This window comes from Anabrus simplex, chromosome 5, assembly GCF_040414725.1.
Source record: "Anabrus simplex isolate iqAnaSimp1 chromosome 5, ASM4041472v1, whole genome shotgun sequence".
In the NCBI taxonomy this organism is placed as follows: Eukaryota; Metazoa; Arthropoda; class Insecta; order Orthoptera; family Tettigoniidae; genus Anabrus; species Anabrus simplex.
The window spans coordinates 350639391-350661573 of NC_090269.1; the positions used below are offsets into that span (position 1 = coordinate 350639391).

At 40.2% G+C, this 22183-nt stretch overlaps 1 protein-coding gene across 9 annotated transcripts in view; it reads left to right on the forward strand.

Moving 5' to 3' along the window:
• The window catches only part of LOC136874101 (uncharacterized), an 81691-nt gene that overhangs the window by 8302 nt on the left and 51206 nt on the right, over nucleotides 1-22183 (forward strand). The window contains exons 2-3 of one of the 9 annotated variants that reach the window (XR_011018279.1): nucleotides 11635-11946; nucleotides 16104-16375. The exons of 6 other annotated variants lie outside the window; for them this stretch is intronic. Coding sequence is in view for 1 of the 3 variants with exons in the window: in XM_068227658.1 (XP_068083759.1) it covers nucleotides 16367-16375 (9 nt within the window). In the remaining 2 variants the exon portion in view is untranslated. Of the gene's footprint in view, nucleotides 1-11634; nucleotides 11947-16103; nucleotides 16376-22183 lie in introns of those variants that run through there. 2 more of the 9 variants (XR_011018281.1, XM_068227658.1) reach the window with 2 other exon arrangements.

Below are 22183 nucleotides of genomic sequence, written 5' to 3' on the forward strand. Positions count from 1 at the left end.
GCCGAAAATCTTCGACGTGTTAGTTAAACAAGTAGGAAAAAAAAATCAAGGGAAATTTTCGACAAATTTCAAAGTTCTTTGATATCGTTTAAGATAAGACTAGGTAAACTATTGATAGGGAATCTCCTACCTGGTCGACAGCTCTAAATTCAGTTTGTTTGTTTGTTTGTTTGTTTGTTTGTTTGTTTGTTTGTTTGTTTGTTTGTTTGCTTACTTTCTTTCTTTCTTTCTTTCTTGATTGATTGATTGATTGATTGACTGACTGATTGATTGATTGATTGATTGATTGATTGATTGATGGATTGATTGATTGATTGATTGATTGATTGATTGATTGATTGATTGATTGATTGATTGATTGATTGATTGATTGATTGATTGATTGATTGATTGATTGATTGATTGATTGATCGACTTTCTGCATTGATTCTTGATGTCCTAATTTCAGCTGATAGGAATTCCAGGTACGGCTTGAGGAGACTATGAATGACGTGTTGTAGCCGCTTATTCTTAGCACAGAGCAAGAATTCTAAAAAGGTTGATGTTCAATTGTTTAATATCATACCAGATTATTTCATAAACTGAACTTACTGACAGTCATCTAGCATCTGTTATAACCTGAAATGTATGTAAAGAATTTAATGTTGCTGACGTTATATTGGTTTTTATATTCAATAATTTTTAATGTGAACCCCCTCCCCTCCCGAGAAAGATCCTATGTCATCTTCCACGGCTTATCGCGCTTGCTCAGGGTCCCTGCATGCTCTAAGGCATGAAAGAGTTGTGGCTCCAGAAACACCAGGAATGAAACCATAGTCGTCGGGATAACTGGCAAGCAGCTAAGCCGCTACACCACCCTGTTACCCAATAATAACAATTATGTATTGTATACAATCGTCGTTGAACAAAGGGAACCTCGTAACTCCTTCGGAGTAAAGTTTACGGGAAAAGACCCGAACTGAGTGGAGATCTGTTCCTGGCATTTTCATTGCTTAATGATAGCCCAATTATTCGATCATTGGAGTCTTTCGTTCCCTTCCCAGGAAACGCGGTAAGCCTTCGCAAGAAGGATGGAGAAATGTGGTTTTCTCGTAGTGCAATTTTGAGGTTTTCATTGCCTAGCAACGATATGTATTCGAGTAATATGTGTTACATACATAAATACATACATACATTATCATTATAGACCGTTATGCCTTTCAGCGTTCAGTCTGCAAGCCTCTGAGAATTTACTAAACGTCGCCACAATCCTCGATTTGCAACTAGTGTTGTGGCCTCATTTAGTTCCATACCTCTTATCTTTAAATCGTTAGAAACCGAGTCTAACCATCTTCGTCTTGGTCTACCTCTACTTCTCTTACTCTCCATAACAGAGTCCATTATTCTCCTAGGTAACCTATCCTCCTCCACTCGCCCCACATGACCCCACCACCGAAGGCGGTTTATGCGTACAGATTCATCCATCGAGTTCATTCCTAAATTAGCCTTTATCTCCTCATTCCGAGTGCCCTCCTGCCATTGCTCCCACCTGTTTGTACCAGCAATGATTCTTGCTACTTTCATGTCTGTTACTTCTAACTTATGAATAAGATATCATGAGTCCACCCAGCTTTCACTCCCGTAAAGCAATGTTGGTCTGAAAACAGACCGATGTAAAAATAGTTTCGTCTGGGAGCTCACTTCCTTCTTACAGAATACTGTTGATCGCAACTGCGAGCTCACTGCATTAGCTTTACGACACCTTGATTCAATCTCACTTACTATATTACCATCCTGGGAGAACAAACAACCTAAATACTTGAAATTATCGACCTGTTCTAGCTTTGTATCACCAATATGACATTCAATTCTGTTGAATTTCTTACCTACTGACATCAATTTAGCCTTCGAGAGGCTAATTTTCATACCATACTCATTGCACCTATTTTCAAGTTCCAAGATATTAGACTGCAGGCTTTCGGCACAGTCTGCCATTAAGACCAAGTCGTCAGCATAGGCCAAACTGCTTACTACATTTCCACCTAACTGAATCCCTCCTTGCCATTTTATACCTTTCAGCAGATGATCCATGTAAACTACGAACAGCAAAGGTGAAAGATTACAGCCTTGTCTAACCCCTGTAAGTACCCTGAACCAAGAACTCATTCTACCATCGATTCTCACTGAAGCCCAATTGTCAACATAAATGCCTTTGATTGATTTTAATAATCTACATTTAATTCCGTAGTCCCCCAGTATAGTGAACATCTTTTCCCTCGGTACCCTGTCGTATGCTTTCTCTACATCTACGAAACATAAACACAACTGCCTATTCCTCTCGTAGCATTTTTCAATTACCTGGCACATACTGAAAAGCTGATCCCGACAGCCTCTCTGCGGTCTGAAACCACACTGGATTTCATCCAACTTCCTCTCAAAGACTGATCGCACCCTCCCTTCCAAGATGCCACTGAATGCTTTGCCTGGTATACTAATCAATGAAATACCTCGATAATTGTTGCAATCCTTCCTGTTCCCTTGCTTATAGATAGGTGGAATTACTGCTTTTGTCCAATCTGAAGGTACCTTACCAACACTCCATGCTAATTTTACTACTCTATGAAGCCATTTCATCCCCGCCTTCCCACTATACTTCACCATTTCAGGTCTAATTTCATCTATTCCTGCTGCCTTATGACAATGGAGTTTTCTCACCATACTTTCCACTTCCTCAAGCATAATTTCACCAACATCATTTTCCTCCTCCCCATGAGTTTGGCTGTTTGCAACACCACCAGGATAATTTCCTTTTACATTGAGAAGATGTTCAAAATATTCCCTCCACCTCTCCAGTGATTCCCTGGGATCTATTATGAGTTCACCTGAATTACTCAAAACACTGTTCATTTCCTTTTTCCCTCCATTCCCAAGATTCTTTATTACTGTCCAGAAAGGTTTCCCTGCTGCTTGACCTAGCCTTTCCAGGTTATTACCAAAATCTTCCCATGACTTCTTTTTGGATTCAATAACTATTTGTTTTTCTCTGTTTCTTTCATCTACGTACAAATCCCTGTCTGCCTCGGTCCTTGTTTTGAGCCATTTCTGATAAGCATTCTTTTTACGTTTACAGGCTGCTCTCACTTCATCATTCCACCAAGATGTTCGCCTTTTCTCATCTTTACACACAGTTGTTCCTAGGCATTCCCTTGCTGTTTCTACTACAGCATCCCTGTATGCCACCCATTCACTTTCTATATCCTGAACCTGCTTACTGTCTACTGTTCGAAACTTCTCACTAATCATATCCATGTACTTCTGTTTAATTTCCTCGTCCTGGAGATTTTCTACCCTTATTCGTTTGCAGACAGATTTCACTTTCTCTACCCTAGGCCTATAGATACTACAGTTCACTACAGATCAGATAGTGGTCTGTATCATCGAAAAATCCGCGAAAAACTCGTACATTCCTAACAGATTTCCTGAATTCAAAGTTTGTTAAGATATAGTCTATTATGGATCTGGTACCCCTAGCCTCCCATGTGTAGCGGTGAATAGCCTTATGCTTGAAGAATGTATTCGTAACAGCTAAACACATACTAGCACAGAAGTCCAGCAAACGCTTCCCATTCCCATTAGCTTCCATATCTTCTCCACATTTACCAATCACCCTTTCGTATCCTTCAGTTCTATTCCCAACTCTCGCATTGAAATCGCCCATTAGCACTATTCTATCCTTGCTATTGACCCTGACCACGATGTCACTCAATGCTTCATAAAACTTGTCAACTTCATCCTCATCTGCCCCCTCACATGGTGAATACACGGACACAATTCTTGTCCTAATTCCTCCAATTGACAAATCTACCCACATCATTCGCTCATTTATGTGCCTAACAGAAACTATGTTGCGTGCAATGGTGCTCCTGATAAACAGCCCTACCCCAGACTCTGCCCTTCCCTTTCTAACACCCGTCAAGTACATTTTATAATCTCCTATCTCTTCCTCATTATCTCCCCTTACCCGAATATCACTTACTCCTAGCACATCCAGATGCATTCTCTTTGCTGACTCAGCTAGTTCTACCTTCTTTCTTCCATAAGCCCCATTAATATTGATAGCTCTCCATCGAATTCCATTTCGTTCGCCAAGTTGTTTCCAAGGAGTCCCTCGCCTGTCAAATGGGAGTGGGATTCCATTACTCCCATAGGTCCGAGGCTTGCTTAAAGTGTTCTGAGCTCGGTAAATTCATGAAGCAGGATGCTGCCCTACTTGCACATAGTCCAAGTGAGGATCTCTCCTCTAACGGGTTGTGGACCACCGGTGAATTGTATAGCCCTAGCCGCCTGAGCACAAGGAGGGCCATGACTCAGAATATGTCCGAGATGCCCACTCCCATTCCATAGCAACTGGTATCCCGACTCTCAGGACCACTTACTAGGCCACTCAGCCGTTGCCCATGGTTCACGAACTAGGACGTGACTACAGTAACCCACAAACATGAACCATGTGTTAGTGCAACAATTTCTATGTTACCATATACTATACGCGAAACGTTTCGGTGTTACCGGGTTGAGGAGTAAGGAGGGAGCTCTCCCGGGTTCCAGTTGTACTGCCAACTGAATGGCTATAAAAATCTGAATGAATCGATAATATGATCGATTTTCTAAACTTTTATTATCTTAAGCCAACAACTGTGTCACACACACATTATATAACATTACATAACATTTCTTGATGCGAATGTTGCTCCTAGCATGAATTCTATAGTTTGGCTTCGCTGTGTAAACAACAACAGTTCTAGTATGTAAAGTGTACGCCAGATATCTCACGGCGATGCATAACCGATTCATGGTTTGTGTTTCAAAGGTTGCCGATACAAATCTCGAAGATAACCGAGGTCTACCGATTCGGCACTATGGAGCTCAGGTATCAAGGAAAGGTTCGCGTACACTGGTACTGAAAAAATGGAAGCGGATGAGTGAATTTCGATACAAAAATGTAAAAAAGAGCAATGCAGCAAAGTACTTATACATACCTAGTCAATAGGAGGTACAAACTGGCACAGATTTGAGAATGAATAATTCGTAAAGGGGACCGTCCGAATCATTGGCCGAATGGTCAGCGTTGAGGCCTTCGGTTCAGAGGGTCCCGGGTTCGATTCCCGGCCGGGTCGGGGATTTTAATCCCCTCTGATTAATTCTTCTGACCCGGAGACCGGGTGTTTGTGTTTTTCCAACACTTTCTTCTTCATATTCACACAACAGACTACACTACCAACCACCACAGAAGCACGCAATAGTGATTACTTCCCTCCGAATGGGGTTGGCTTCAAGAAGGGCATCGGGCCGTGAAACAGGGCAAAATCCACATGTGCGGCACAGTTCCCACCCGCGACCTCACGGGTGTGGAAATAGCGGTAAGAAAAGAAGAAGAAGAATTCGGAAAGGGAATTCTGTGTAGTGGTGGACAAAATACTAAATCAAAACGAGATTTTATTGAAAATGAGGAGGCTCAACTCTTTCCTCAAATGCTCAACGGAAACAGAAACTGCGATAAATTTGAGTACCACACTTTGAATACCTCTGCCCTAGACCACATGTCTCGCGTACTCCCAATTTTCCATCCTCTTTGATATGCCTGGCAAAATTCACCACGGTGCCTTGTCTAGTTTAGTTTGTTTAGTCGGAAAGACGCGGCTCAACAGGGCAAATAGAGCGCAAGGTTCCGATATCACATATGGTTCACAAGGGGTACTTTTTAGATTGCGGCTAACTTCAACCAGTGGCTTGAGGAACCCAACCTAGGCGTTTCCATTGCTAAATGACCGAGCATCGATATCAAACGAGTTTTATATTCCAAGCTTACAACCTGGTACGTGTTATCTGTTTTGGAGGAGCGCTAATCTGTGGTTTCCTGTTTACACGCACGTCGCAAGTTATCTTCCCGATAAATAAAGTGGTGTAATTATTATTATTGTTATATCAGTTACAGGCTTACAAGGAACATTCGCAAAGTGCCTGACAAAAATTGACTTAATCTGTATAGACCAAAATAAAATTAATATTTTGTTTGTCTGATTTCACTCTCGAATTAGGCATACAGTAATCGAAACTAGATTCATTACAAATTATATTTATTATTTATCGCACGACTTTTAGTGCCGGGAGTGTCCAAGGGCACGTTTGGCTCACTTGGTGGAGGTGTCTCTAATTGACGGCTTTGAGCAACCTACACGTCCGGATGTGGGATGCTGATGCTGATAATGAGGTGAGGAGAGGGTGAAACCCGGTGTCGGCCCTTAGCCTGCTCTTCTCGAATAACACCAAGGGGTCTGTTCAAGGGTTAACATTGCCTTCCGTTGGACGAGTCACCATCAACTACATCATATTCCCTCACTCCATATTACACTACGGACAGGTTTGGAATTGAATCCACACTTCTGGCACGCAATCTGCCGGTTAATTATATTTCTGCCACCGGGACTCGAACCGGCTAACTATGATGTCAGACCATATAGACTTGATATCTTAAAGATCGTCATCATCAGGCAGGCTCTGCTAATGGCCATGACCGAGAGACATGTTTATGATCACTTAAGTTTTCCAAAAAGAGAAATTTGACACCATTTTTCTTCACGGGGCGAATTGCTATAGTAAAGTTAAGCTGCTAAATAACAGTCACTACACCTGGACACAAATAACTTCATGCACACCGTGGTAGGTAGGCCTATGTCTATAGTTATAGAGATGGGAGGAATGGGGAGTATTCATAGTGGTGAAAGATTAATTCGTAAGCTATGGAAACATTGAATCGAGAAACATGAAATCCTATATGTGAGGTACATCTCTAAAGATAATAGGCAACTTTATATTTGTGGGGTGAACATACCTGGAAGGGATGATACTTAAACGGATTGTTAAAAAATAAGATACAGTAAAACCTTGGATGGCGAGCAAGTTGTTCTCCGAGTGTTTTACATCCATGCCAGCGTATTCGTATTCTACTGTGTACTATAGTACTCTAATCACGGCGTGCATAAAGTTATTTTCTGTCCAGGTGGAGTGACTGTTATTTAGTAGCTTAACTTTACTATAGCAAAAATGGTGTCAAACTTCCCTTTTGGGAAAATTCATGATCATAAATACGTCTCTCGGCCATGGCCATTCATCAACGGTTGCTACGTAACATCGCGTTACACATTTTTGTATCACTAATTTCAGCTAACCCCCAACCATAAGACATATTTATGTCAAAAAGTTGAAGAGGAAGGCATTAAGAGGAAGGATACGATTACGTTGAAAGTTAAGAAGTAAATAATCGAGAAGTACGTACAAGATGTGCGTGTGCCGGATATCACGAGATTTTACACAAAGTCTACATCAACTAATTGCACAAAACTAAAGAAGGAAGGATAACTAAAGGGTCTAGATGCAGCATAAAGAGTCATCACTAGAGTCCGGAATATTAGGTGCTGATAGGTTAGAATGCAAACTTACTTAAGCCAGTAACAAATATACCCTACACTGTACAGCGGTTATGCTATGAGATTTGCATAGATATTAGGGGTACAGCATGTAGAATTCCTTTAATTTATGCTACTCCTCCTACATTATGGTACAACGGGTTGCTTGACACTTCCTGCAAACCAAATTACTTTGCATTCTAACCTATTACCACCTACAAATCCGAGGCATAGTCATCACAATATCAAGGCAACGGCCGCGTGTTCTTGGAGATGTAGGGAAGTTGCTTCTACTGTCGATCAATTTATATCAATACATATTTTTGGGTTGTGGGACGAATCATCTGCGTTTCAAGTATTTCTTGCGGGAAAATTCGGTTTGATATACGAGCGCTTTACATTACAACCACGGTTAAAGAACTAATCATGTTCGCAATCCAAGGCTTTACTGTAATCTAATCATTTATGTGGGGGAGCAACACAGAAAGGAATATAATTGTAGCGATTAATCTCAATTTACCTCATGAATACTGGGAAAGTAATGCGAATTACAGAAAACATGACCAAAAAATAGTAAATAAGTTAATGTGGGAAGGACAGATGTATCAGAAAGTGATGGAACCGACTACAGGGAAGAATATCCTAGACGTGGTGCTGATTAAACCAGATTACATCTACAGAGAAACTTAAGTAATAGTTCGTAAAAGTGATCATGAAGATGATTTAATCGTACTTAAAAATACATGTCATAGAAAGGAAGATTGTAAATGTGGGGCTATCAAGTAGTACTATTTGGTTGATAAGATAGGCATTAGGGAGTTTTGAAGACGTATTTATGATCGGTGCCGGTCCCGTGGTGTAGAAGTAGAATGCCTGCCTCTTACCCGGAGGCCCCGGGTTCGATTCCTGGCCAGATGAGGGATTTTTACCTGGACCAGAGGGCTGGTTTGAGGTCTACTCAGTCTACGTGATTAGAAATGAGGAGCTATCTGACGGTGAGATAGCGACCCCGATCTAGAAAGCGAAGAATAACGGCCGAGAGGATTCATCGTGCTGACAGCATGACACCTCGTAATCTGTAGGCTTTCAGGCTGAGCAGCGGTCACTTCGTAGGCCATGGCCCTTCAAGGGCTGTATTGCCATGGGGTTTGGTATTTATGATCGGTAGAAGAAGGCAAAAAAATGTAAACAGCCCATGTGATGGGCTTAAAACAATTGTTCAGGAGTGGCAAAATACTTTACCTAAAGGTGGTAAGGACTGCCAAAGACCCATTATATTATAACCGATATACATACCAGGTGGTTCGCCAGCACCGTACTTTCTACTTGTAAGTGTCCCGCCTGCATTAACGATGAATGGGATGTCTAATAACTGATTTTCACAAAGGTACTAGTGCCTGCAGGCAGGTTTTGTCAGAATTCGAAGAGATAACAACCGGACGGCCGCTCGCAGCATGTTCCCCAGTGATACACTTCTAATTTACAGCCTTACGTTAATAAGCTTCGTTTTCGAACGCATAGTAGTAGGCTGGTATTTGGAACAGCAGCACTGCATTTGCCGTCAACATATCGACAATGGCTGGTGCGTTCAGCAACGAGAAATACACAGATATGAAGAATGTGGTCGTAATGCAGTCGAAGCTCCCTGGCGATATGCTCAGGAGATTCCAAATAGCCGCCTGCCTTCAATTCATTCCAAGCAGAGTTGTAATTAAGAGTTTATGGATCGTTCAAGGCTCATACCACAAACAAGCAACTTTTTAGTACAATGGAATGTCTGTATGTGTATAATTATTAATTAGTTATTAAACTTTATTTTCTGCATTTTTGGCGTATTTAAAAATGCATCCTGTTACAGAACGTGGGTGGTAAAATGACTGCTATTTATTTCACATCCGAAATATACAGCACGTTGTTGCGCTCCTTTATAAATCAGCGAATAGGCATCCCATTCCTCACTAGTGTATGCGGGTCACTTGTAAGTACAAAGTACGGGGCTTGAGGGCCACCTGATGTATATTACATTGCTACAATTCCTCCACTTAGAGACTGCCAGAAAGACAAGATATACCTTGTACCAGCTAAAAGTGCATAATGGAACAGTGAAGAAAACAATATATTGGATTTTAAAGAGAATGGAATGAAGTTTCTTTAATGAGTAATGGAAACATGAAGCAATGCAACCTAATATATGTAAATAAAATCGTAACGACCGTGTGTCTGTGCATTGACTATTTTGGAGAAATTTTCGTTCAGTTAACCGTTTCAAGTGTAATGATGACCATATGCATATTTTTAGCGTTGGTATGTGTCTGTTTGTCTGAGTTCTTATAACTTGAAAAATACTGGACATATTTCTACCAAACTTCATGTTTAGAATCGACCTGTCCTTGGGTAGGTCTTAGGGCCAACATTGTTTATAAATTCCTGAATTTACTGGGGGTTTATACGAAACCGAAAACGTGATTTTACACAATCAAAATGGAAATCTACATGCTATCATGCTGTTTCAAGGAGGGTTACAGGGTTTAAGTAAAGGGCCATTTTACTCTTTTCAATAGAACAGATAATAAGAGAGGTTATCGTCAACGATTGGTTTCATGAGTCTTGAGCCACAGAGCCACTCCCAGTTTCAGATGAGCCACAATATGTAAGCGGGAAGTAGGGAGGATTACGCAAAACGACAGACCAGTAACTGTGTGATCATTCCCATTCTATTTCGCATTTGTTAAGTTGTATCGTACTTCACGTTAGACTACTGTCACTTATTTTGTAGAATAATATCAGTTTAACATGCCGTATTGAACGTTTACAGGGATATAATTTCGTACACATTCATGAAGGAATCATGAAACCTACTGCCAATTCCGGTGCGGGCTTGTGGGCTATAAACAAAATCAACGAAGACGGTTCTTAAAATACTCATTGGCGTTTTTAAGACAAATAGCGCTATGTGACTCATCAAAGATGTTGGTTGGTGGAATGTCTACCAGAAGTCAATGACTTTCTCGGTACTGTCCCCCTACTCCCGATCGGATCGTAAGGACAATTACTTAGATCATTTTTAGATTTTACACTAGCTAGTTGAAAGAAATCGAGGACTCGCACATTATTTTTCACAATCAATATCATCAGGTTCACTCGCGGAGACGCTTCGATCAATTACATGCCCTACATTATTGTCTTTGTAGGCAATCATATCGATCCTTCAAGTCCTTCTATTCTTTGAGACACCGAACGAGTTGGCCTTGCGGTTAGGGTCGCGCAGCTGTGAGCTTGCATCCAGGAGATAGGGGGTTTGAACCCCACTGTCCGCAACCCTGCAGATGGTTCTCCGTGGTTTCCCATTTTCACACTAGACAAATGCTGGGGCTGTACCTTAATTAAGGGCACGGCCGCTTCCTGCCCACTCCTAGGCCTTTCGTGTCCCATCGCCGCCATTAGACCTACCTGTGTCGGTGCGACGTAAAGCAAATAGCAAAAATATATATATATTTGACAAACCATGTATTGAGGTGCAGGTTAAGAAGAAATAGAGTTATGAATGGTTGTGGAAAGAAAGGAGAGACTAAAAGAACTTACTAGGAAACTGAATTTAGAAAAAAAATCAGCTAAGAATAAGATGACGGTAAACATAATAAGTGGCATGCTAGTGAAACAGTGGAAGGGCATGTATAGGTACTTCAAGGAATAAACGATTTCTAGAAAGTACTTTCCAGGAATCATTAATGAACAATGGGCGTGCATGCGTGAGGACTTACAGAAGGCAGAATTATGTAGTCAACACTATGTAAAGAGAGTAGTACGTAAGGAGAATAACTAGGTAAAGAAGGTGACTAATACTAGCGATGAACTGAAATGTACCTATGATGATAAAGGTTTGCAAAACGATACAAAATTTGAAAGCGGAAAAGCAGCTGGAATTGATATGATTTCTGGAGATATTATACAGGTAATCGGTTGGGATATTGTACCTTACACGAAGTACTTATTTGATTACTTTTTGCACGAAGGAGCTGTACAAAATGAATGGAGATTCACTTTAGTAGCCCCGGCATACAAAGGAAGGTGTGATGAATGTAAAGCGCCAGTCAACTTGACATGTGTTGTACGTAGGGTTTGGGAAAACATTATTTCTGATATTTGATATTCGGGAGGTCAAATAGACTGTATCTTTATTGATCTATCCTAGGTTTTGATACGGTATATTATGGAAGACTGCTGACGAAAATGAAGACTATCGTCTAGACCAGAGGTACTGACACTGGGCATCCCGCTCCGCGGGCGCTCAACACTGTAAGTGGGTGGACTGGCAGGCGATGAGCGCAGCATATGCTATTCAACCACAGTGACGTTGTGGTTACGTCACAGGCCTTGAAGGATGGGTGAAGTTCTCCCAGTCACTGTCGATCAGTGCTGCGATAACTGAGTTCGAAATGGAAGTAGAAAATAATTAAAGAAAGAGGACAGAAATCCACGACATTTTCAATTTACGTCGTAAAAGGTAAGTTATTTATTTTCATTACAGTTCATGCATTTTGACCGGACACAATAAAGAGTTCAGCCTACAACCTCAAATATTTTATTATGTACGTAATGAATTTCAATATTTACTACTACATTTTAAGAGGTGCTTTAGAATCAGTTCGTATATAATACGGAGTTAAGGTGGATAAGCTGTGACTTGTGGTTGTTTGGGTTTAAATTATCTGATCAACTCACCAACAATCCAATCATGCTTACCAGGAATAACATCAGTTAGGTTATTTATTTGAAGGATATTGTGCATCTGTCTGGTAGATACATTTACAATGTTGTTGTACTTTAGTCTTGGATATGAAATATCTTTGTCCTCACTCGTGATGAAACTCCCTCTCAGAATTATGAGGCTAGCTATTAAATTTTAAATACTATTTTCATACATTCAGTGATCAGGGAAAGTCACACAACACTCAACACTGTGCAATATCATTGTTTCAGTATCCATTTATATTAATTTGTGCTTAATGAATAATAGGAAATTTCTTTTCCTTTAAACGAAAATACTGCCATTCTCATCCAAGGAATCGTAAATCGTAGCTTGTATGCTTAAACCCTGTACCTTTGTAGACTGTAATACAAAAATGATAACGTGTCAGTTTTCTTTGAATGAATAAATATAAATAAAACTGACTTTTTATATATAGCGCAGTATAAATTAAACTGGAATATCTTGAAAAGGTCAGTTTTGTTGCGGCGATTATAGAGTTTTATTTTAAATCATGTATCCCAATCAGCACTTCGCTCAGTAGTATAGGAGAGCTTCGTAATCACAATCGAACGTCAATGCTCCCTCACTTCCATGCAAAGTGTGTTCGCTCTCTCGCTTCACTGTGACGTTTGCTTGCTACGAAGCTGCCCTGCCACACTGGGCTAGCATCAACGGGCGCCCAGCTGAGCACCTCTGGGCCAGACAAAAGTGTGGTTGAACGGATGACTAAATTTCTAGTAAGCAGAAATCAGAGAGTTAAAGTAGATGAAGCGTTATCTGAACCCGTAATGTTTAAAAGGGGGTTCCGCAAGGTAGTATTATTGAACCTTTATATTTTCTTCTACACATAAATGATTTGAGTGGCAGTGGTCGTTATTATTGTGTTAAGAGGAATTATAACTGGGCAACCATCTTCTATTAATACTAATCAGAAGAAACATGGATCAGGTCCGACATTTCCATGAATAAAGGTACCGCCAAGGAAAAGAAAAGGGCCATGAAAATAAAAAGCACCGAAGGCCTCGCAAACCTAATACCGTCGTAGTAGGAAAGGAGTAGAATTTGAATAAGAAACGCCGGATAGGAAACATTAAACCGAGGAGACTGGAACAAGTAAATGGTAACAATGCTAGGGCCCAGTGGTTGCCACCTAAATTACCAAGTTGCGAGCTTTTTCGGCCCCTTTTTATCGCCTTTTACGACGGAAAGGGGATACCGTTGATGGATTCTACCGCCCTCACCCACAGGGTATAAATTATATGAGTAAAGAACAGGAATCACAGATTATGCTTTTTATACTGTATAACAGAGCAGTCAAAATGTAGGCGATTGTCAGCGGGTGCAATAATGCTTCTATAGTGTTGTGAGATGGACAGTGGAGAACGGTATGATGGGAAATGGGATGAAAAGGCACGTTGTAAGTTTCTCCAAAAGGGAAAGTTCTCTTGATTTTAATTACTGTATTAATGGGGGGAAAGTACGTTATGGGGATCACTGTAGCCTAAGCACTTAGGTCTTAATATACGTAAACATTTTCGTTGGGATAATTCCATTAACAAGGTTACAAATAAAGATTACAGATCTCTTCATATGATTATGGAAGTATTCAGGGGTTTTAGTAAGAATGTAAACGAGAGGGTGTATAAGAGAATGGTGAGACTCCAATTAGAATGAGGCCCTCAACAGGACTACCAACAAACGAGTAGTGCTATGGAAGTGTTGTAAACTTTCTGCTGGGAAGACTTGTGAGCAAGAAAGAGAGGTGCTTCACTAGAGTAAGTAGTAAATTCCGAGCTGTCAGTGGAGAGTCGGTGGATGTAGAGTAGGTTCGGCTTACAAGTGGTCACAACTATGCACTCCGACCGACCAACCGAGCGGAGGACCGGTGGCAACGGGTCTACCGCGGCTCTACATTTCTGCATTCGGGAAACGGAGAGAGGCTGATCCACACCGTCCGGTGTCCTAAGGATGGTTTTCCGTGGTTTGCCATTCTTCTGCACTAATGCGAATGTCGAGACAGTTCTAGTATAGGTCATGGCCGCCAACCCCGTTACCTTCTCCGAACGTCTCCTTCACCGAATCAAATCTCTCTGGCCTGAGAGACGGCGTTACCGTCTAGGAGGCCCTCTGTTGCCTTCAGGGACGCAATGAAAACTTGTGTTATAGTAGTAGTAGTAGTAGTAGTAGTAGTGGTGGTAGTAGAATTATCAGTAGAGGGATGACGTGCAATGGCATCATTAAACGAATAAGGTGGAATGGGGATTTAATAGTAGAAAAGATAATAATACGGTATGAAGATAAAGATGGTATTCAAGAAGACAAACTAGGGCGAATATTCCTTTATAGGAATAGAAGTCAGGGATTGGAATAATTTACGAAGAGATATCTTCGATAAATTTCCAACTTCTTTGAAATCAGTTAAGAAGGTTAGGTAACAATTGATAGGGAATCTGACACCTGGGCGACAGCAATATGTGCTAATCAAGATTGATTGATTGATTGATTGATTGATTGATTGATTGATTGATTGATTGATTGATTGATTGATTGATTGATTGATTGATTGATTGTGACAAAGTAAGAAGATAAGTGTACACCCAGTATTTGGTGAAGCAATTTATGTATGGTTTCTTCAGGAACGCAGCAATTAAGGAAGACATTCTCAACAAAAATCTAAGTTCTTCTACAGATAAATTAGAGATAAAGATGACTTTCGTGCTAGTGATCGATAACACAGGTCTACAAGCAAGATAATTCTTGAGACCATTTTTTTAGATTCAGTGACTGATTTTGTATATTCAAAGTGTATGAAGTACAGAAATGGCTTAATTTTTCCTGTATCACATCTAGTTTTTTTTAAAACTACATATAAAAGAAATCTTAACAACATGCTTTAACAAAAAAAAAAAAATACAATACACGTCAACCACAGGCGCGGTAGGTCTATGTGTGCTGTGTTAGCTGGGATAACACAATCTAAAACGAAATATCAACGAATGTGACTACATAATATTACGGCATATAGATTGCTTATTTATTATCGCATACTACATTATAATAACCATAAAGACTGATTATCTTCCGCATAAGTAACACATGTTTGTCGCATGTTTGTCGCAGGCGAGAGGCTTATTTTTAAAGGAATATTTTCAAATGCATATGCGCATATGCAAATGCGTATTTTGAACCTTAGTGCATATTTTGAGCGTTAGTGCATGTATGTATGTTCAGTCTTCAGCCCTAAGGCTGGTTGGATCCTCAACAGCTCTGCCATCAGCTGTCATAGATGGCCTAGGCATCACTGATGAGGCGTACTAGGGAAATGAGGAGTGAGGTAGTTTCCCGTTGCTTTCCTCACAGAGCCAGAAGTTGCTATTACACACCAGTCTGCCAAGCCCACTGAAATGCATGCACCAACCGACCCTATGAGCAACATTTTCACACCATTCATAGCAGGGACTGGCTGCACAAGGAATGGCATTACTAGCATCGCTCATACCTCAGTCACTTTCATATTGTCAAAGCCAAGGATGAGACAGAGACAGATCTATGAAAGTAACAAAATTGCTCTAGCCCATACCAGAAGACATAGTGCACTGTAAACACTAGGTCCTGCCAGCAAAGGCATTGTTAGTGCATATACAGACATATTTTTTCTCTTATGTGTGATCAATTATTAAGACTTGTGAAAGAAATTAAAATTCTAATGAACTCTGTATGTTGAATATCCCTTGGCAACATAAGAAGCATTCTCTGATCAGGGAAAAAGATTTCATTCTCACAATACAAGCAGGTAGACAACAGCTATTTCCTTCTCTCTGACATTCCTTCCTCCTTCTCCTTAGAGTAGCTTCCCAAGGTTTGCTTAAACAAGTGCGTTCATCTCTTAACTTGCTCTTCGTCTATTGCAGTGTTTCACCAGAGTAAACTGTGAAAGTGCCTAAAGTCTTTATCAGAAGAATGTTATGAGCAGTCAGTGCCAGTGTAGAAGTATTACCCAGTTACGTCCGTCGACGTAGAACGATCATTTTCAGCGTATAAATTAATTATGGCCGACAACAGAGAGTCATTGACTTCTGAAAACATTGAAAAACTGTTGAAACCTACTGCCATGCATCATTTTGCAAGGAATTATTTCATGTTTATCAATTTAACAGTGAGTTAAAATTAAATAATGCTTCTGGTGAGTGTATTTTGTTTTATTTTAGTGCATGTTTTTGTGCATATTTTTTGCATATTTTTGTCCATATTTACAACATTTTTAGTGCATATGTGCATGCATATTTTGGGAGTTTTTAGTGCATATATATCCGGGCTCTACTTACCAGTAATCGCTTGCAGTGTTCAGTGGTGATTGTTATGAACCTGTCTTGTCCCTGCAACGGCTTTGTTGTTGTTAAAGGGAAATTCAGTTTTGATGGAGGATGAATGCGGCTGTGTTATTGAGGACTTGTTAAAACATTCATTCTCTAGGCGCGCTTTCTCTCCTAAGAAACAAATCGTAAACAATGGGAAACCCACTCCTAATATATCAGCTATGGTTACAGAAAGAAGAGGGAAAGTGCGTCATTTTAATGATTCCTGATACCAGTGGCATAGCCAGGGGGGGGGGGCTACTGGGGGGTTAGGAAACCCCATGGAAATTTTACAAAAAGGAAATAATTAGAAACTGACAATAAAATAAAATAAATAATAATTTCGTGTGGCTATTTCTAGCCGAGTGCAGCCCTTGTAAGGCAGACCCTCCGATGAGGGTGGGCGACATCTGCCATGTGTAGGTAATTGCGTGTTATTGTGGTGGAGGATAGTGTTATGTGTGGTGTGTGAGTTGCAGGGATGTTGGAGACAGCACAAACACCCAGTCACCGAGCCAAGGGAATTAAACATTTAATGTTAAAATCTCCAACCCGGCTAGGAATCGACGCCGGGACCCCTGTGACCAAGGGCCAGCACGTTAAACATTTAACTATGGAGCCAGACACAATAAACAATAAACTAAATAAACATTCAGAGACATAATTGTAGAATCAACAGTTCTGTAATTCACTTGTATCAGTGTCCTTGTAATGACAAGTCATTTATGCACCTTCATTGTGTTTTACCATAATGTCTTAACTATAACCCCCCCCCGCCAAGGGCCGATCCTGGCTACGCTACTGCCTGGTACACAAATGATACATGGCTGTGTGGCTGTAGGAAGTCGTGTTCCTTGTATTGTTGGCCTCGCCTTTTATTCCATTTTCAACAGACACAAATGTTTAAACAACAAGGAGAATTTGTAATGTTAACAATTATTATTAAGGAAACGACATTAAAAGTCCGTAGACCATGTTAATTCCAAAATAGCTTTACTGAAGTTTGGTAGCTTTAGAATAGAGGCATCCTCAAGTCTTGCCTTCAGAATTAATCAGGAGAAACATAATGAAAAAGCTAAAGCAAACAGCTATATAGTTAGTTGCCTAATAGATACTGTTTGTTTCCTGCCAGAGGAAGAGTTGCCTTTTAGAGGCCATACTGAAAATCGCGACTCTGATAATAGAGGAAATTTTGTTGAATTGCTCCATTATAGAGCCACTTATAATGAAATATTACGGAACCATTTGGAAATCTTTGCTGCTTTTATTGGTGCTAAAAATAGTTAACATGTTCAGGATTAAATCTGACGTAACCAAATTCTGTTCTTTAATTTTGATTTTTCCTGCTACTAGTGACTCTGTCTAACGATCTTTCCCGGCTATGATGCGGATAAAATCTTATTTAAGAAGTACGCAAACACAAGAAAAATGATCAAAATTGTCATAAATTTCAATAGAGGAGAATGTCCTGAAAAACTGTAAGAAAAATCCGGCATTCCATGATTCCGTTATGGACATTTTTGCTTGCAAAAGTCGCCTGATAGAGCTATGTTACAATATGTAATATCTGCTGATGAACTGGGAGGATTGATTTGTGTGTGAGTTCAAAATGTATCCTTCTATTTAAGCTTTAATACCCGTAAATTGTTTTTATCCATGTTTCTACAAACTAGTGTGTTAATACTTCGATAAGGGTCACGCGCCGCCACTGGTCAACCATATGCCCAACGTAATATAATATTCAGTAACGAAATATACATTGCATTGCATTGTATTGTTTCCTTATATCAGAAACAGTTTAATACATGAAAATAATAAACACATTAACTACATTAACTCAAGACATATTTTAATACATACATTTTAAAGGAAAGCGGAATTAACACATGTTTCTGTTCACGTGTATGATCAGTCAATAGAACCGTTGTCACTTGCATGAAAAGCCTTTTATACCATTTTTTCTCTAGTGCATTCCAGCAGGATCACGTTCTAGCAGCCAACAGTAGTCGGCCGCCATGGATGTATTCCATCGCCTCTGATTGCGCCTTTCAGTGTCCATAATGTCTTGGTGAAACCTCTCACCCTGTTCTTCACTCACTGCTCCGAGGCTTTCTGGAAAGTGATCTAAATGTGAATGAAGAAAATGTACTTTAAAACTCAAGTTACATTGTAAGGCTTCATATTTTTCTAGCATATTGTTTACATGTTGCACATAGTTTAAGTCTTTACGATTTCATAAGAATTTATGAACAACTCCATTGAAGCCAATCCAAGCTTCCCTTTCTTCAGGAGTTACACGTTCTTCAAAATGTTCTTTAAATAGTTCCCTGATCTACGGCTCTACAAAAATTCCTTCTTTGGCTTTTCCCTATGAGAGTGCAGGAAACATGTTGGTAAAGTACTTAAAACAACTTCCTGGCCAATCAGAATCTTCAAATGACTCGACCGGCATAGGACTTGCTTCAGAATGCAATATCTCAAGGTTCGTCGGACGTTTACATAAGGAATATCAGCGCCATCTATCAGACTTCAGATCAGAATAAATCATTCCTTTATTCTTTCTATTCTTTTAGTTTGCCTATACAAATATAACGATCGTCCAGATGGTTCCTTGGCTTACGCCATACCAATGGAATCCCGGAAGAAATGCCTTCGTATTTCTCTTTGATCAGTTTCTTAGCTCTGTATCACAAGCACTGCACTCTTTATGAGGGTCCCACGTTTTATACTGATCTCCCGGCTTCAATCCAAAATAATCTAAATAAACCCTTTTAAATAATGGGGTTATGTTCTGTCCCTGCGTTGTGATTACAAAACGCCCACAAATATAACAAAGTATATTTGGCTCGTTCAACCACTTCCTTCTTTGCATGATTATAGCACAACAAATATACTAAACAGACGAAACAGTCCACTGAAACACTCTTCTAGACATGCATTAGTATATTGTTTCTAGTAAAACTCCGTCTGTTTTATTACTTTAATTTATTTCAGAATGACCCAATATAAACACACACACACACACACACACACATACAGTATGTACACTATTCTAATCAGCTGTGAATGGCCACAACTACTAATTACAAGTCTATTTACAAGCCTGTCTCTCTCTTCGCTACGGCACAGCAGGCAGTCCGGCCCATTGCTATACCTGGGGACGCATATAATCTTTACTTTCACTTTCCCAAGTCCAGTCCCCTCATACAGCGGCTGGATCTGAACACAGGACTACGGGCCGCTCGACACACCATGACTGTTCGTTGGTTCGACTCCGCAGTTGGTCCAGTATTTCACACAGTCGCATGCAATGAACAACTAAACAACTCAACAGTATTCGACAGCAGGACGATACTCACAACAGCGAACATTAACACAGGTCCATTTACCCTTACATTCACGATAGTGGGTTCTCTTGCTGACTCACGGCGATCCTCACTCCACAGATATACACAAACACACGGTACTCTCAGGTAGTACACCTCCATTCCATCGTCTCCAATCCAATTAATCAATTGAATTCTCCGGCACCACAACAAGTCGCTTGCAACGGCCTTGTATTTATACTTCACTGTTGGGCCACTAGAACATTCAGCGTTCGGATGGAGATGGAACTTTCCTGTCGTATCTTCCAGAAATCACGTGGAGAAACTAGTTGAAGGGAACAATACAGGAGCAACTGCGACATGCCCTCGGGCGGGTTGAGAGGTTTCCCGATGTAGCTTAGTCACCCCCTTTCAGTAATCGAAGGGGCTGCGACGAGACTGACGATCGCGTGAGCACGTAACATTATCTTGCTCGGCACTGTTTGGTATAACTTCCACCCTATATCCGCCATTACAACAGTGGAACGTGCTTCCATCTGATCATATAAGGTCGTCTGCTACAACAAAATTATGCAAATGAACCAACTTACAGTGATTGTTTACTTCCATATAAATAATTGTGTTCTTATTTCATTAGAGATATTGTGTAACTTTATAATATCTTGTTAATCAGTATTACTGAAATTATAAAAGACCGGTATGTGATAAGACAAGAGACACAAATAAAATGGAAAAACCAAGTTGATCTGTGTAATTGGATTTGAATAGGTCGGGGACCAAATTTTCGAATAAGAGGACCAGTAATGAAACGACGAGGTGTGGCAAAATGCACATAATTAATTTTAAACTCAGTAGTAGTTATAACTAGACTGTGTTGAGAAAACACATATCATAGTACTTCTTCTTCTTTTTCTCTTCTCATCCAGACAGTGCAAAATGAAAAGCTTTTCTCCTGTACATCTGTGCCATCTTCGAATGTGTTTTAGCCATTAATTTCTCCGTCTACCAACAGAACGTTTCCCTTTTGTCTTTCCTTCAATAATTAGCTGTAATAATTAATACCGCTCGCCTCTCATAACATGACCTAAGTATTGTGTTTTCCTCTGTTTTATACTAAATAACAGTTCTTTTCTTTTTGCTTTTTCGTCCGATGAAGGACCTCGATATTGAAATGTACAATATCCAAGGTATGCGCAAGAGACGGCGACACAAATACATTTCAGAGACTTCTATACGTTTTTAGTGCTTGTATCCAGGGTCCAGCTTTTATATCTATATAGGAGAATATGAAATATATAGTAGCGGATCATGCGGATTCGTAGCTGCAGACTGAGATCTGACCTTACAAAGAATGTCTCCATGGTAATGAATTGTTTCCTGGCCTGCTAAATTTTAGATTTTATTTCTCGTTTGGAATCGCATTGGTCATTCAGCATGGTGCCCCAGTATTTGAAGGAGGACACTTGCTCTGCTGAATAACCTCTCATTGTGAGATTTGTTCGTATTGACTGTTTAAAAAACACCATCTTTTTTGTTTTGGAAGGGTTAAAATATAGCCGAATTTTTCACTATGTTGAACTAAGTGATTTATCATGCTCTGAAGGGTGGGTAAATCATCATACCTGATGTTGAAAACTTCCCCATTTATCTTGATCCCACCATAATCACCGGGCGAGTTGGCCGTGCGGTTGGGGCCGCAAAGCTGTAAGCTTTCATCTGGGAGATAGTGGGTTCGAGCCCAATCGTCAGCAGCCCTGAAAATGCTTTTCGTGGTTTCTCATTTTCACACCAGGCAAATGCTGGGGATGTACCTTAATTAAGGCCACGGCCGCTTCTTTCTCATTCCTAACTAAGCCTTTCCTCTCCCATCGTCACCATAAGACCTATCTGTGTCGGTGCGATGTAAAACAAATTGTAAAAAAAAAATATTACACCATATTCTGTTGGCGTTCCCTTAAAAATTACCTGAGAATATATTTTAAACGAAAGAGGTGATAATACACGACCCTGGCGGACACCCTTTTCTGATGGAAGCTGTTTCTGAGGTTGCAAAGAACCATACAGCCAATGACTCACAATCACATACAATTACACAATGACATATATGACAAAATTGTAATACACTTAAACACACACAAAGTAAGAAAATACATTTGGACAAACAACTTGTGATCCACTGGTAAAATAAAAGTATTCTGTAAAAAATAGTCCTCGCAAAGTTCTGGCTATATTACACTGACTGACAGAGCAAATGCAACACCAAGAAGGAGTGGTTCGAAAGGAATGAAAGTTGGGGGTAAAACAGAGACG